The 18,467-nt window shown below is 42.5% G+C and overlaps 1 protein-coding gene across 1 annotated transcript in view; it reads left to right on the top strand.

The window, feature by feature from the left end:
* Nucleotides 1–12,424: 12,424 nt before the first annotated feature.
* The window catches only part of cd2ap (CD2-associated protein), a gene marked incomplete at its 5' end in the record, with an annotated part of 122,138 nt that continues 116,095 nt past the window's right edge, over nucleotides 12,425–18,467 (top strand). The window contains one exon of the mRNA XM_079525438.1: nucleotides 12,425–12,819. Coding sequence (XP_079381564.1) covers nucleotides 12,816–12,819 — 4 coding nt within the window. The remainder of the gene's footprint in view (nucleotides 12,820–18,467) is intronic.

Genomic DNA, 18,467 nt, shown 5'->3' with positions numbered 1-18,467 from the left:
TGAGAGTGTTGTCAGATTTGATGTTTATGTTCGAAAATCTGGTTTTTAGTTTCTGACCATAGCTTAGTTGATTGTTTAGTAGCTTCCAGAGCTCATGAGGATTGTTTTTGTTTTCCTCAGCTTTATCATTAATGAAGTTACTTTTAGCTGATTTGGTCATGGCAGTTACACTGTTTCGTAGTTTGATTCGTTGTGTATTTAGGTTGTTCAAACGAGCTTGGCGAACACTGTCGAAGCGCTTGGCTAGTTTTGACTTGCATTTTAGAACTTCAGAGCATTTTTTGTCTCTGGCTTTCATTGCAGCCAGTATGTCCGGATTCATCCATGGTTCCGAGCGGGTTTTGCCCCTGGTGGTTCTCAAAGGAGCCATGTTGTTCAGTACTGATGTAAATTTGGTTTTGAAACCAAGCCAAGCTTCTTCGACATGTGTGCATTTAAGCTCATCGGACCAATCCAGACTCTCCAATACTTGGTTAAAGGCCTCACTAGAGTAGGTTTTGAGGTCCCTTGATATGACTGTTTTGTGGCAGCCGGTCTTAAGTTTTTGTATTTTGCGGGTACAGAATATCATAAAATGATCACTAAGCCCACATACAATAACCCCTTTCTTGGAGATTCTGGATTTGTCCGAGGACAGAATGAGATCAATGACAGTTTGAGTAGAATCACACACTCTAGTGGGTTGGGTAATTAGCTGACTGACACTATGTAGATCACAGAACTTACTGAATGACTTAAACACAGGTGCTTCCTTTCGTTGCATGTCTGTATTGTAGTCGCCAATCAGGATTTTCTCTACACATTCCTCCTCAGCTAAGCACCCCTCAAGTATATCATAGAACCCATGTTGGTCAGGCGGTCTGTAGACGGTGCCCACTAATACTGATTTAGCTTTTTTGAAAATTAATTCAACCCACACAGTTTCAATTTCATCATGCTGTAAGTCAGTACGAGTAACATATTCAGTGTCTTTGTGAATATACATACACACGCCACCACCATGCCTGTTTCTGTCGTTTCTGATCAAAGAATAGTTCTCTATTTCAACTTCTGGGTCTTTGGTTGACTCATCAAGTCATTCAGAATGATATACAATAACAATTTCACTCACAGTAGAATAACATTCCTAGATCATGATGCAAGCAAACAATTAGAAAGGACCTTAGGAGGACTAAATTATTTTCGCTCCTATGCCACCAAAATGTGGAACGCCCTACCAACAGTCATTAAGACATGCGAATCCCTTGACTCCTTCAAAACCGCTCTCAAAGGGCACCTATGGATGGCTGCAATTTCGAAACTGGCCCCCGTAAAATCTGAATCCCCCCCACCACCCCCCCCCCCCTTTTTCCCCTCACTGTATATGTTTCTTTTCCCTTTTTACCTCCATTATGATGAATTCCTGTACTGTTCTTTGTCTATATAGAAGTGTCTATTTGTACGTCTCTAAATGTTTTGATGAATTGAACATGGTGGACCCTGTTGTAAACAAGTGTAATGCTTAATTGGGTCGTCCACTCACAGTTAACAGCCTTTGTATTGAGTTTGTGCTTGAAATGTACTGTAATTCTGCAAACTGTTAATAACATTTTCAATCAATCAATCATAACATTTTCAATCAATCAGTCACATCCGAGGTAAACAGATAATACCCTGATCCTGAACAGGTCAAACAAGCCTGCTTTCACCACAGGGTCAGAAGAAACCTTAAATACTGGTTGCTTTCTTGAGTAGACGGTTTGTCATTTGACGCCAGACCCCAGGGATATTATAAGGATACTTTCCAAGCATATACTGTAGTTTCCAAGCATAGGGCAATTCCTAAGTATAGGGCTATATATACGCATAGTAAAGAAAAAGAAAGCTCTTGTGGTGTTCTAAAAATGTCAACTGCAATGTAACAGACTTCCAGCTTGCTGTGGAACAGTCAGTAGTGTAGGTGTAGGCCAGGGGTTCTCAGCCCGTGGGTCGCGACCCCTCGGGGGGTCGCCAAATTATTTTAGGGGGTCCCCAAATTATTTTCAAAAAAAAAAAAAAAAAAAAAGATTTTTTTTTAAATTTTATTTTCACTATTTTTCAAAAATAGCAGACCTACAAGCTCGTAGCGCGCCACTCGGTGGCGCGCTATGAGCTTGTAGATCTGCTATTTTTCAATAGCTAAATTATAACAATGCTCAAAACACCAAAAGGGGTTCCCGCCCAAAATGGTTTAAGGTTATTGTAGCAGTCAATTTATATTGGGGGTCGGGAGGGGGCGGGGCGGGGGTCCCGAGACATTGCCAAAGCATTTCCGGGGGTCCCCAGCCAAAAAGGTTGAGAACCCCTGGTGTAGGCTATACATTTTTCATTTTTGTTGATGAGCACCGCAGAGGCTGTGATCTTTCCAAAGAACTACTGTATAGTAATATTAAAACACACATGCAGGCAATCAGTGTATAATTTACAGTGATTATCTCGTATGGGAAAGATTTCTAACTCTGAGTGTACAAATGTTACAAAATCCACCCATATGGCAGTGTTGTCTCAAACGTTTTCACGTCATTTACCCCTGCATTGATATGTAATTGGCCAATGACCACCCAGACCCTCATTTGAAAAGATTTGTCAAGGACCCACACAAGAGAAGATCTGTTGTGTCGTCATGAGCAGATCTACAATGACGGTGAGCTGGTAGATCAGCAATTTTCAAATACCCAAAAAATAAACTATACTGTTCCTCGTTTTGCCCCCCCTTGAGAATCAGTGCCGCCCGTACACTCTGTACACTCTGAGGGAAATGGTTGTACAGAAAGAGCAGTGAAAACATATATACGTGTTTATTGGGTCTCACAGTCAGTGGTCCATATGGTGTCATTACTGTCATAACAGCATCTGTGAGGGCAGTTTTTACCACCTGCTGTGTAAGCACTGGTCTATGTTCTCTCTGCTTGGCTTTCATGCCCACTCGACCTATCTTTGGCTGCTGTATTGACTACCTATCGTCCTGATTGGCTGCCTTGTCTCTAGGCAACCAGACACTTTTTGCCTCTAGCCGACCTCTCAGCCAATGGGATATAGTATTGCAGCCAGCAACAACCCACTAGTGTGTGTGTGTGTGTGTGTGTGTGTGTGTGTGTGTGTGTGTGTGTGTGTGTGTGTGTGTGTGTGCGCGTGCGTGCGTGCGTGCGTGCGTGCGTGCGTGCGTGCGTGCGTGCGTGCGCGCGTGCAGTTGGTAAAATATGACTGTATGTAATGTAATGTAATTTTGGCCTTGTTTTTTTTATTAAGATATTTGTTTTACTTTTCATGCCTTTATTGATAGATTTTTTTTACAGTATTACGACAGGAAAGGGGGAGAGAGATGGGGGGGGGAAGCAAAGGTCGTCGGGTCAGGACTCAAACCCGCCATCAGGCTGGAATCGTGCCTGGACCGCTCGACCGCGGCCCAGGCCCTGTGAGGGCAGTTTAATCATATGGCTGAACTCTAATTCCTAAACACTGCCCAGACCCAGGCCCTGTGAGGGCAGTTTAATCATATGGCTGAACTCTAATTCCTAAACACTGCTGTGAAATACAGCACGGTTGGTATCACAGTCAGAGTTGCATATGTGTCAGTGGAACACCAGTCATTCCAACCATCCAGTAAGCCAGCCTGTCAGTCATCTGCCCTGTCCCAAAAAAGCTATACTGTAAACATCAAGCCCAGTATCCAGTCTGAGTCAGCCAGCCTGTGGCAAGATTCCATCCAGCCGAGATACCCAGGCAGCCGGGCATAGTAAGCAAGCCGTTTCGTGCGTATAGCCTCAGACATTGCTGCAAATAGCACCAGCTGATAAAGGCAGAGGACCATCTGCCGTGCACGTGGAGCAGGAAAGGGTGGAACTGGGTGTGTGGTGGAGGGGTTGGGGTTGGAGGGAGGGCAGGAGAGCTAAGGGGATGAGCAGAGAAAAAGCCCTCACGTGCCGCTTTGCTTTCCTCTGGCGGAGAAGAGCCAGAGTGTAAGTGGGTTAGTGACTCAGTCAGACGAGGCAAAACGCACTGGGAGGAGCAGGAGAGCAAGAGAACATGCAGAGAGTGGCACAGAGAGACAGACAGACACACAGACAAGACAGACAGACACACAGAGAGACAGACAGACACACATACAAGACAGACAGACACACAGAGAGACAGACAGACACACAGACAAGACAGACAGACACACAGAGAGACAGACAGACACACAGACAAGACAGACAGACACACAGAGAGACAGACAGACACACACACATACAAGACAGACAGACAGCGTGAGGGAGCAGGAGAGAAGGATAGATTCAAAGAGCGAGAGAAGTATAGTAGACTGTCAGAGAGGGAGAGAGTGAAAGAGATTGAGCAAGAGATATAAAGAGGGAAACGAACAAACAAGCACACAGGGCCATGATAATGACACTCACACAGAGTGTGTATGTGTGTGTGTGTGTGTGTGTGTGTGTGTGTACGTGCGTGTGTGTGTGTGTATGTGTGTGTGTGTGTGTGTGTGTGTGTGTGTGTGTGTGTGTGTGCGCGCGCGCACGCTGCACTCACACACATGGAAGCATATACAGCTACAGTAGATCATTAAGCAACCACACGCACGCACGCACGCACGCACGCACGCACACACACACACACACACACACACACACACACACACACACACACACACACACACACACACACACACACACACACACACACACACACACACAATAATGTACTGTATATCCAACATCAAAACCTTCACTGAGGTAGGCCAGACCTCCCCAATGTCAGAGCTATAATAATCTGTCTGGCAGAGTTTCAAAGACTCTGCCTTACTGTAATTTGCAGAGTACTAACTGCCTTAATTGAAGAGTTTCAAAGACTTCAGGATTCACAGTTTGTTTACTATGTCTTAGGCTGCTAATATCACATTATCATATATGAATCACTGCAAACAAATATAGCCTAAACATAATTATTTCTGAGGCGGCTCAGATCCTTTGTTCAACCATGCAGTCTGTGGCTGGTGCCGTCTTCTTTGGCCACAACAGCATAAAACACAAACACAGACTCAACAATGAAGAATGGCTCATCTGTGCTAAACTGGATGATATGGCGGAGGTGAGAACTGGGAGGAAGCTGGAAGCTCTGGTTAACCCCTCCCATCCCCTCCATGAGGAGACTGAGCAGCAGTGGTAGGCCTACATTGGGCGGCTGTGGCTCAGGAGGTAGAGCAGGTCGTCCAATGATCCATGGGTCGGCGGTTCGAATCCCGGCTCCTCCTGTCTACATGTCAAAGTGTCCTTGAGCAAGACTCTGAACCCATAATTGCTCCCGACGTGCAGGTTGGTGCCTTGCATGGTTTTTCGCCGCCATCTGTGTATGAATGTGTGTGTGAATGGGTGAATGTAATGCACAATCTATGTAAAGCGCCTTGGATAAAGGCGCTATATAAATGCACCATTTACCATTTACATTCATCCGACCACAGCAGAAATATACCTACTTCTAATCAGTGTTTTCTTATTGGAAAAAAAATTGCTGACAATGATATAGATATAGAAAACTTCCCATGCCCCAACTCCCTATAAACTTCAATTTGAGGCCAATAAGATGACCTTTCTATCTTGAAAATTACTCTTTCCAAAAGTCTGCACTACCTCAAATCGGTGAAAAATGTATTAATTAATTGTATTCATGGAAAACATACATTATGTACTCAGTTTTCCTAGAACTTCCAATAAGGAACACACAACATGAAATGAACTGCCCTTACACGGATTATCTAATCTAGACAGTCGAGTCCAGTCATTTCTGCTCGCATCAACTCATAATGTTGATATTGGGAAAATGCTTCATTCATTAAGGTATTCATAGGCTGACCTCTACCGGTATGCATTAGTCATTACAACACATTGTTTAAACCAAATTACTGTAGGCCTTAACAGGCCTGAGTTGTTTTGCATCAGTTTCTTATGAATATTTAATCGTAAAGTTTGCAGTGAAGTTATAGAAACAGATTTTTAAAAAAAATATAGCATAGCCTATGTCCAACGTCACTTTATGATTTAAGCATACATACTACTCCTAAAACGGAAGTGCTAATAGGCTATTTAACCGTTACAACACAAAATAATATTTAGGCCTACGGCGCATTGCGACATCGTCGTGCGATTAATTTAAAATTGGTCATTGCACATCTGTGTCTCCCATTGAGCTCTCGGGCTCCCGTCATCTTTTGTAATTTGTGGTTTCACCATTCCTCCACAAGATGGCATCAAGACACATCCAATGGAAGTGCATTATTTGCTGTGACATTGAATGTCAAGGCAAACAGTATAGGCTAAGAAACATGGCAGTGCCATAGTCACTGATGATCGAATGTAGTGAAAATATGATTGTCAATGCTATGTGCTCTTAATTCTATTTTTTATTTTATTGTATCATTATTTTACTGCAGCAGCCCCCATTCATGCAGATTCTAGTGGTTGCTAGTGGAAAGGCCACCATGGGGTCACCAAAATATGCATAGGGTTCATCCTGGAACCTTCGGTTAATGAGATATGTACAGTATTTAGAAATGTGTTGTTTGGGACCAAAGTGGCGAACGGATAATTTGACAGACAGACAGACAGACAGACAGACAGACAGACAGACAGACAGAGCGACAACGCTCCACACGTCCCAAACTCTTCTCCCTTCTGGCTCCAAAACTGTGGAATGCACTCCCCGTTGCAGTCAGAACTGCAGCATCACTCCCAATCTTCCGCCGTAGTCTGAAAACCCACCTTTTCAGACTCCATCATGGCCCATAGCACTTACCCTACCCCCTTAGACAGCACTTTTTAGACTTAGATAGCATTTGATACAGACTTATAGCATGTTATGTAGACAGCACAATAATTGCATTGTATGTAGTCATAGCACTTCATAGTATATATGTACAGCATAGTATAGTATATATGTATAGTTTATATGTACAGTGTCATTATATAGATATGTTCTAGCTACGTTCTTAGCTTACGCATGTTTCTTGATAAATGCTTTTTATATATGTGATGTATTCCCATGCTTTTGTTCTTGCTTAATGTAAATCGCTCTGGATTAAGAGCGTCTGCTAAATGCCTAAATTGTAAATTGTACAGACAGACAGACACTGTTGACTAGAGCAACCAAGACCGACCGACATATAGGCCTACATAGCTATTCTTATAGCCCCACACTGCGAGTGACTATACAAATCCAGTCTTCTCTTCAGTGAACTGCATTCTACAGACTGTGTGCTGCAGTATGTTTATCACTGTGCCGCCTGCTCTCAAGGGCACATTGATAGCATGCGGGTTGTTTACAGAGAGAGGGAATAGCACACACTTAGCTATACAGTACATTAGAGTTTTGTAGACTACTATAATAATAATAATAATAATAATAATAATTGTATCCTGTAGATACAATGTAAACATGTGAGTCTATTGTAATAGTGCTTATAATCACACATACAATGCATTTACCGTATGTTCATATTACGTGCAGAGATCTACATAAGGAACATTTTGATGAACTAGCCTATGATATTAGATGGATCAGATGAGGTTATTGATTATATTGTTATCCCATATATTCTTTCTTTAAAATAAATGCAAAAATGTGCTTACTGTTTTCATTGAGATACTTCAAACTTGCATATTATCTTCAAATAGATTATTTTGTTTGAGATAATGTGATCTTCCATTGGAAAAGAATGCATGCTAGATAGGCCTACAGCAAGTCAGATAAAGTTGTATAGGGATTCATTTATTTAATCTCACTGGTGGCCACCAGACCACCTGTACAATCCATGTTTTCACATTCTCTTTTCATGGTATTTGCAAAAAAGAAAAACAAAGAAACTGAAAAACATAAAGTGATGGATTTTGACTAATGACATATGTTTTCCATGCTTTCATGTCTGTGAAAACATTAGGATTATATGGGTTATGTTAGGGTCAACCACAAAAGGGCTGCAAAAACAAAAATCCCAGATTGAAAAGATAGTGGTTGTTCCATAATCCCTTTAAATTTAAAGAGATCTAGGCATTCATTCTCTGTCGCTCACATGCAGCACATATAACCACATCCTCATTATTTGCCAAAACTGTGGTTCAGCACATTTTGCATATCATTTGTATTTACAACTACTTCCTTTTTTCCTTCTTTTTTACAGTTCAATGTGTCCATAGAGATAAGTAAAGTGGTTGAACAAGTACCCTTGATGATACATCGCTCTTTATCATCCACTTAATGGTGTGTGGTGGGTAGTGTTTTTGTGTGAAAGTACACAGTACACAATACGGCGACTGTGGCTCAGGAGGTAGACGTAGAGCAGGCCGTCCAATGATCCATGGGTCGGTGGTTCGAATCCCGGCTCCTTCTGTCTACATGTCTAAGTGTCCTTGGGCAAGACACTGAACCCCAAATTGCTCCCGATGTGCTGGTTGGTACCTTGCATGGCTTCCGCTGCAATCGGTGTATGAATGTGTGTGAATGGGTGAATGTAATGCACAATCTATGTAAAGCGCCTTGGATAAAGGCGCTATATAAATGCACCATTTACCATTTAATCCAGTTAATTCACCTCTGAGTATACAAATAGTGTACAACAACACACAATAGTTTAGCAGTTTAGCAGTTTCAGTGGGTGATTTCTCATCCAGGATTTGTACAACATTCGGGTGTGTGGCTTGCATATTTCTAATGGCATGTTGTCAATAAGCAGATGGGGAAAATCCTACACTGCCCTTTGATACCTAAACAGTGCTTACTGCCAAGGACTCATGCATATAGGATTGGGATTTATTTCCAGTAGCACTGTTTAGTCATAGCTCTTTCATTGTGTGTGTGTGTGTGTATGTTTGTGTGTGTGTGTGTGCGTGTGTGTGTGCGTGCGTGCGTGTGTGCATGTGGTGTGTGTGTGTGTGTGTGTGTGTGTGTGTGTGTGTGTGTGTGCACACGCGTGCGTGCGTTCATGCGCGTGTGTCTTCATTATTTTCTGTCGGTAGCAGACAACAAACAATGTATAATCATGTTTCAGGAGCAGGGCAAAGGGGTTCCATGTGCCTCGAGCCAAATTAAGGCTGGTCCGGTGCATCTCACATCTTCATCATAGACCCGATGAAGATGTATTGACATTGAAACGTTGTCACGTTCGCCTGCACCCTGTTATTAAAAAAGGGTGTTAATTGTCAGTTTGCTCCAGTGCCTTCCTTCTTCATATAATGATGTGTGTACTACTGTGTGAAAGAACAAGGGTGCAGAGAGAGAGCGAGAGAGAGAGAGACTTGAAATGAAGTGGCTCTGGTGGTACTGTACACACTACACACAGCTACACAACTGTGTCAATTGGCCTCTAAAATAGCACCCAGCAGAGAGGCACCAGTTTGCCAACTCTACATATGCCAACTCTGTTGTGGAGCCAATATATTGGCAGAATTATTCATGGCAGCCCAGGCGAGCATTAGTGAGGCTCAGAAGGATTTCTGGCACGTCTGTCCTCCTTTCAACAAGTGTTGTAAGACATACCTAATTTGACGGTTGGTAATAAAGGTTTGATTCTTCTGCTATAAGTATACTGGGAATCCTTCCAAAGGGAAGGATTTTTCATGAATAATAGTAGAAGAGTGAGTCAGCTTAGTTTTCTCTGGATCCTGACTCGAGTCCCCAAAAAGTATAATGTTCAATTCAATTCAAATTTACAATTTACAATTTAGGCATTTAGCAGACGCTCTTAATCCAGAGCGACTTACATTAAGTAAAAACATATATAAAATGCATTTATCAAGAAACATGCGTAAGCTAAGAACGTAACTAGAACATATCTATATAATGACACTATACATATAAACTATACATATATACTATACTATGCTGTACATATATACTATGAAGTGCTATGACTACATACAATGCAATTATTGTGCTGTCTACATGACATGCTATAAGTCTGTTTCAAATGCTATCTAAGTCTAAAAAGTGCTGTCTAAGTCTAAAAAAGTGCTGTTTAAGGGGGTGGGTAAGTGCTATGGGCCATGATGGAGTCTGAAAAGGTGGGTTTTCAGACTACGGCGGAAGATCGGGAGTGATGCTGCAGTTCTGATTGCAACGGGAAGTGCAATTGGAGATGAGAGGGGTTCTTCAGGATAGGGTCCAGCTTCCTCCTCACCTCCCCACCACAACCACCTCCAGACTGTCCAGTTTAACTCTCCAGCTATGGAGCTAACCTTCCTCACCAGTATGTTTGTTGGCAATGGCATCCCTTGTGTTGATGTTAGCCTACCCAACAGACCATGGAAAAGAAGAGACAGTGGCTACTACAGACTGGAAGAACATCTGCTGCAGCCTGTTGCACACATTGAAGGACCTGAGCCATCAGCCATCCCATCTCTTTTCTTTCTTTCTTTAACCTTTATTTATTGTCCCCTAGGGTAGGTACCCTCACAAAAACATGCAGTAATCCTGGTCTCTAAACAAACTGCCTCCCCCTGGCCAGCCGGGGTGCCTGATGGAGGGGAAAGGAACTGGTTGGAATAACGTGTTCCTTCCACGCGCTACGTCCAACCAGGGAAACTCCCCCCTGTCACGTGTAAAGGAGCAACTTGGACACTCAGGCAGGAAGGAAGCATGAGTTCAAGTCCGTTGCTCTCCCCATGTCCCCCATATATGGGGACTAGGTTGGCGGAGGGTGTGTAGAGAGCCCAGGATCACATTAGATAATTGGCACAGGGGTGAAAAAATGGGTTACAAAATCGAGGGATAAAAATGTAATAATTTTTTTTTTTTTAAAAACGTTATTTATTCAGGGAAGTCAGTTGAGAGCAAGCTCTCTTTTTCAATAACGCCCTGATTACAGTACACATAACATACAATATAAACACAAATACATTACAGGATAAGAAACAGTTTAGAGTGAACAAGTACAGCTGGATCTCAAATGGATCCTTACAAGTCTTTTAAAACGTTCAAGTGAAATCAAGTTGTTCAGTTTTAAGATTGATTGTAGACAGTTCCACATGTGAGGTGCATAGTAATGAAAGGCTGTTTTACCCAATTCAGAATTCACAATGGGGATTTCTAACATAAGGTAGTTTTGGGAGCGGGTGTGATGTTGGCCAGTTTTGGGATGTAATAGGCTGCTAAGATATGTAGGCATTTTTTTAAGTAAGGCTTTATAGATAAAAACAGCGCAGTGTTGTTCTCGTCTCTTAGCCAATGAAGGCCAACCAACCTTTTCATACAACCTACAGTGATGGGTGAGGAACCCATCTCCAGTTATAAACCGGAGGGCAGAGTGGTAGATTGTGTCGAGTGGTGTTAGTGATGACGGAGCTGCATGCATATAGATAATATCACCATAGTTGATATCTGATAAAATTGTGCTTTGAATCAGCTGCTTCCTATTGTTTGAATTGAAGCAAGCTTTGTTTCGAAAGAGGAGTGCTAGTTTTGGTTTCAGTTTAGTGACGAGTTGTGAAATGTGGGTTTTAAATGATAGTTTGTCGTCTAACCAGATGCCCAGATATTTATAGATTGAGACTCTTTCAATAGGAGTCCCTTCACTAGTTGTTATGTTAAGGTTTGTTTGAGTGGCATTTGGTTTTCTAGAGAAGACAATGAATTTTGTTTTTCCAGGGTTTAAAAGCAGTTTACCCTTCCTGTGTAGAGCATAATAACTCTATGGTATAGACTGTGTAGACTAGACCGAGTGTGCCTGAGGGCCACATGCGGCCCCCACCTTCACTTAATGCGGCCCACAGGTTAAGAAGCAAACATGACCCGCTTTAAATACTTCAGTCTATATTGGTATAGCTTAATGAGTCAATGACTGTAGTATTAAAATTGTGTTATCTTTTTTATGTCCAATATATTTAAGTTCATAATGTTTACATAAATGTATAACTAAATGCATTTGAAATTAAATAAACATTTTACTTTTCAGGATTTCAAGTTAAAATATAGAGGTATAAGAGGCGTCTGTTCTGTCCTACAGGCTACAGCAATGCAATGTGGCCCCCTGGAGTGACAAGTGAGTGTGGAAATATAGTGGCCCTCTCCTCCATCATCAGTTTCCCATGCCTGATTGCATGTTTTTGTGTGAAAGTACACAATACACTCCAGTAACCTCTGAGTATACAAATAGAGTGTAACGAGATCGAATCGATCGATGCACGTTTTTACTTACTGTAGGCTTATCTTTTAATATCTCAGTGATATTAAAGCATCATAAGCAGAGACGATTCTTACGCATATTTATTTGAGACTCAGTTTTCAACAAATGTCCTCTCTTCTCGTCTGTACCCTGGCAGTGGCCTCACTGGCCTGTCATATCGCCATAATTAATCAATACCCTACTCGCTGAAAGGGCTAATAATAATAATACAGGAGAGGAGAGATCAACATTCCATTAGAAGTTCCTCTCGCGGGACTGTCCCGGCCCGAAACATCGCGAAGTTTCCTTCCATTTAGTATTTTGATGGCAGCCAGGCAGCAGCAGGCAGCGGCAGCACAGAACAGCCAGGGAAGTCCAAGAAAGGTGGAGACTCCTGGATAACTTCCTGCACAATAATCCACATCCACAAACCACCGAGTAGATACGTTTTTTTCGGGAGGCTGCTGCTGGTGGAAAGACGAATGGATATACGACGCATTTTGCTCATTTATCGGCGGTGAACCGACCAAATCCACTTCCAGGCGTTAGTAAATAGACATCTACCTGGCTAGTAGCTAAGCTAGCATAGAGGGCTGCAGGATAAGATTCCCAACATTTGATAGCGAGGCGGTGCGGGCTTCGAAGCGCAGGAATGGGTGAGTTTTCCCACCGTGTGTCGATCGTGTGGTGTTGCCAGTGGTGTGGTGTGATGTGTACGTAAATACGTTATATTACATTTTCTCGGCGTCGCCGAAGGAAGTTGAGCGCAGAATAGATCAATCATCAAGCCAGCCATGTATCAAGGATTCCCCTGGTATTGATCTGTACTACACGCTTTGCCAACTGGGAGTAAAGTTAGCTCTGCAGTTAGCTGGTTAGCTTAGCGAACTATAGCTAGCAAGCTGGTTTAGCTGGATAATGGCCAGTATCGAATGTTAACTTGAGTCTTGAAGTCTTGAACTACTTCTCTGACTGTAACCAATGTCAATGTGGCATTTTGTAAGTGGTACTACTAGCACAGCAGTCGCGAAGCCAGTGAAATAAACCTGGGTTCAATTTCTAACTCTGACCAAACTTTCATGTTCTCTGCAGTGACGTTTTCTCAAGTCTGGTCTCAATTCTATTCCAGAAATCATAGTAGCGTCTTAAATGTTTTCTGCGTGAAACCTTTCCATTTCCTGTCTTGCTGACTTACTGACAAGATTGCGTGCTCTGTGTGGAGAGTCTTGACATTCTTTCCATTTGACAGCCATCATGTCCAGTCCCCACACCCATCTGCATTCTGCACCTTGTAGTCCAAGGTTGAGTCCATGGGCTCTGTGTTGTGAGAGAAGAGCCAGAATGCTCACCTGACAAGAGTAATTATGTATTTATTAATGAGTTTGGATCTCAGGGTGATGGAGTGAATTTCATTAAGGAGGATTACATAAGGTAATGTTTTTTTATAGGCCTGGCTGTGGCTTCACTGGTCAACCTGTGAACTGTGGAACATCACATAGTAGGTAATGACTCTAGACTGTATGAATAGTACTCTGGCCAACAACAGTCACAGTCAAAACTCCGACAATGCCACCAAGGGCATTTTCTATATCGTTATTTTGAGTCACTAATAAACCTGGATAATGTTTTACTATTTTACACTTTCCTCAAGGTGAGTTTCTGTATGAGGGCATGACTGTTGGCTCCATTTAGGGGAAACAGCCTTTCTCCTGGTCAAAACAACAGACCTAAATCACAAGCTTACTGTACTTTGTGTGAAATGGTCCCAAGTTCCTCCAACTTGTGAGCTCGCTGAGCTGTGTGATTTCTGGGATTGTGTGTGTGCTGGTAAGATTGTTGTTCAAAGTCTTTGCTATGCAGTGAAACGGGTTACGCAGCCTAGCTTGTCTGTCTAACTTTTTAAAGTTTGCGTATTCAGCCTCAGAAGCAGAGCTGCCAGTTAAGACCTTATTATAGCGTGCCGTGCACAAGGAACTTGGTCACATTGGTGGTTAAAGTCAAGTACACATAAAGCAGTGGCAAAGACAGAAACCGTGAGGGTTAAGCGTACGTAGGTCCCTTGTTGAATTTCCCAGACGCTCAAGCTGTGTGTTGTGAATGTGATGGGTTCACTGTGGTATGCCTCTTGATACAGGAGATTTGTTGCATAGCTTACCTCCTCTGTTTGAACATGTCCTGCTTAGTTGTGTAACTTAAGCGAGCCCCTCACATTCTGTGGTCACACACACTAGTATGACATGGTTTAAGCTAGCTACATGCATGCACCCTGCTTATTTGGTTAAATTATTTATGTATTGGAACTATAATATAAGTGGACTAATTGGAATATTATTGTTCTCTGTCAGGGCTGTATAAGAAGACAGTTCGGCTGTTAACTTCTCACAAGTCTATAGTTTCTATGAAATATTTTTTTTATTACGACTGTGGCTGGTACAAGAGTCACGCGAGAGAGACTCTGAGTAGAGTCGCTGCTTCTTCGCCTGGAAAGGAGACAGCTTAGGTTACGGGCATCTGGTTTAGGATGCGCCTCGAGCGTCTCCCTAGGGAGGTCCTCGATGCGACGTCCCACTGGGAGGAGACCCCGGGGCAGACCAATGATCAAATGGAGGGATTACCTTGACTCACTGGCCTTGGAACGCCTCGGGATCCCCCAGGAGGTGGAAATGTTGCCCCCGTGACCCGACTACGGATAAGCGGTTAAAGATGGATGGACATTTTTATTAGGATGACTGTTTTCATGACGATGATGATGTTATTACCATACATTTAATGTTGTTACAGGCCTCTTCTAAATCAATGAATCAAAGTCTAACACTTCAGTTGGACTGAACTGCGGTTCTCAAGAAAACCTGCAGATAAGAAGCTGAATTTATTTTAAGAGGCCTCAAAAGAGAGTCATCGTGCCATGATTCCACTGCCTATTTTATCACCCATGGATTTTTAGAGTATACCATAACCTCCAAATTATCATTCTTCTACAGTAGATATGACCACAAGTCACAGAGTACATGCTAGTTTATCAGAATCTAGTGGTAGTAATTAAGTTCCTTTCCCCTTTTTAACATGTCATTTTTTGACAGAGCTTAGTCTAATCAGGTTTGTTTGTTGATGTTTTGAGGTCAGTTAATTTGCAATCTGACTAACCTAAATTGGGCTACTCCAGTTAAGGGAAATATCCATTTAACCCCCAGAGTTAAATTAAAGCTGAGGATTTTAAAGTGTATAGTGGCCATACATACAGTAATGGCTGTTTCTTAGGCTACTTACTTTGTCACCAAACCCCAACCCTTCTTGGAATGATGATTTCTATTTTCTAACATAAAATGTAAAATAAAAAAAATCCACAGTTAACCATAAGTATTACAAAGATGCACAGTTTGCACATCCCCCTTCAAAAAAGCTGCCATGGCATATTTTTGAAGGGGATGTGATGACTCTTGAGAGTCACTGTCAGTTCACAAATCATCACAATTATCCTAACTTCCTAACTCAACCATCAAACCTTTAAATGACTCATCAACACAGATGTCACTGCAAAACTGTGCTTCCATTCTTTTGTGTTTTAGACCTTAAAATGTGCACTTGCACAAAGGTGAAAAAACGAGCAATGCCGAGCATAATATAATCGTGGTCAGCACTCTAGTTTCAGTATGACTGTATAGTTAACTATAGTGAAATACAATCCCTGGTTCTCACTTTTACCACCCACCCTTGATCAGTTTCTGTTAACTTGCCCTAAAGCGCCCTGTGTTACTGTTTTCTTGACTCATGTACCTTGCTGATGCTAGGATATTCTTTAGCCTACTTGCAAGTTACAGGTCAAGTTTGGTTATTTACAGTGTATAAGACTAAGAGTTGGATGGCCTGCTCAATGCTCATGGGTACACACCGGCCAACTGTATTTCTTTTCTTCCCCCTCCAAATAGGGAAGCATGTTTGCAACACTTGACCTTTCGTGGCCTGTTGATCATACACTGTATTTTCCACATTGTAATTGTTTGAGACATCTCTTTTTGTAAGTGCTTGGCTGAATTATGTTTTCATGTTTGTTGTCCAATAGAGCACCGAAGTCTGACGTCAATATTGGTAGAGGGCGCAAATCCACGGGTTCATGTACTTTTTATTTGCATTGTCATCTCGGCCGTGGATGGATTATGGATATGAAGAATCAACTGACTGAGAGAAAACGCTATTGTTACTGCTACTGAATTGGTTACAATTTCACTAGAAACGGACTGTATCATGACTGACTGTCGCAAACGATGCAGAGATCAGAGACACCACACACACACACACACACACACACACACACACACACACACAGCTCCCAGCAGGTGTGAATGTGGTTGCCAGTGATCTCCCAGCAGGAGTGACTGTGTGGATGCCAGTATTCATTCACCCAAACCTTAGCTCCTAGCAGGTGTGTGTGTAGATGCCAGTGTCCAATCTGTCCATTCACTCAAACCCTAGCTCTCGGTGTGTGTCTGTCTTTACTAGTAGGTGGCAGGAGGGTGTTGCTGAGAAGTACACCAATGGGCCTAATGTGTTCAGTGAACCTACCTTGGGTAAATATTACTAAATACAGGTTTATGGTCAAGGGTTGAACTATGGTGCCAATAATAGCCTATTCCACGCACTCCCTCCTTCCTCTTGTTCTCCAGTAAAGTACAAGTGCACCTCCTTGCCAAAGTCTTCTTTCTAGCCGAGTCTCTGCACATACATTAAGACAAGTAGTTAACTCGGAATTCAACGTCATCTTAGGAAACGTCAACACTCCAATACATGTGAAAAGAACAGATTGGACAGACTTCTTTTTATTTTCTCCAATGTATTTATCCATTTTGCTCGCCAGTGGCATCAGTCTCTCTCCCAAGGTGTCTCTTCCTCTCTATCACCATCTCTGTTCAACCCATTGCGGCCTTCCTTCATATCGGCAAGCTCACAAATCAGTGTGAAAGAATGTTTCCTTTTCCCTGACTGTGTGCATGTGTGTATGAAAGAGCACAGAAAGCCAGTGTACAGGAGGAGTGCAGAGTGCAGGCTGGATTGGCCTGCGGAGAATGCGTCTGCCTGGCACTCTGCTCGCCTGTGTGGCCTTGAATACCCCCCCCCCCCCCCCCCCTTCCTCTCCTCTTCCTTCCTCTCTCTGTGTTCTCTTAAATTATATCGATCGTCCATCTCTGTCGCATGCATGCAGTGCCATGCACTTTCTCCAAGCATCTGTGTGATCCGTTTTTTTTGTCTTTCTCTTTTTTTGGCATGATCCCCTCATCTCCGGTTCTCTCGATTCTCCCCATTAGCACTGTGCACATACAATATGTCAAAAGGCGATGTAAGGGCCACGTTGTAGTACTTGAAACGGACTCTCCACCAGGACCAGGAAGTACGTTTGTGTGTGTTTGTGTGTAAGGGGGTGTGGGGGCATAATAATCTGGGACCTGCTTTCCTCTCTCTTCCTGTTCACTTCAGCTGAACTCGGAGGATGTGCTCTTTCCAAGCTGGCTGCTTTAGCCATCACCATGCTGCCTATAGAGCCAAATAAAAATATATTACATATTTAGAGGCACATTTGATAGTGGGTTCACAAAATAAAAAAATTGTCATTGGTCACGCTTTAAAAGAAGAGAAAAAAAACGTTTTGTCTCAAGTTCTCAGGGTACAGGCTACAGTGAACTCGAGGCTTTTTTTTGTCTTTTTCTTCTTGAAATTCTATAGAATAGAGGGTATGCGCGTGACATCATCATCAAACCCGGAAGTTATGCAGGAATGCCTACTGAGTGACAAAAAACTACTTTCTGGCCTTGACAGCCCATTCATCCAAACAGAAAAGTCTTATCTGATTGCATTAAACAACATTAAACAATGTTAAACTCACTTTGCATGTTGCTTTGCCACTCAATTTTCCACTCGATGTGCCATTCACTTTAAGCATGCGCATACCCTCTATAGTTGTGACTGTGAAAAACACATGTTTATATATTAAAATAAAAACTCTCCAGGCTGGTAGTTTAGATGGGAGCTCAGCACTGAGAGGTAAATTGACACCGCAGGGAGAGGAGAGAAAAGATAAATTAGTGCTTCTGATAATACAGACGGGGCTTTGAGCAAGACTGGGCATGGCGGAGGTATGCTAAAGAAAACACACTCATCATGTGCCCTTGCACACTTCCACATGGTAATGGAATAGCCATTAACTCTGTAGGACACGGGCTGCGAGAAATCGAGGAAGAATTTGTTACTTCATGTTCTTGACATTCTGTGATAAAACAGACCCCATAAGAACAATTGCTTTAGACTTGCCAAA

This window comes from Electrona antarctica, assembly GCF_951216825.1.
Source record: "Electrona antarctica genome assembly, chromosome: 17".
NCBI classification, from domain to species: domain Eukaryota; kingdom Metazoa; phylum Chordata; class Actinopteri; order Myctophiformes; family Myctophidae; genus Electrona; species Electrona antarctica.
The sequence above is the reverse complement of the archived record's forward strand: the minus strand, read 5'-3'. Positions and strand labels throughout refer to the sequence as shown.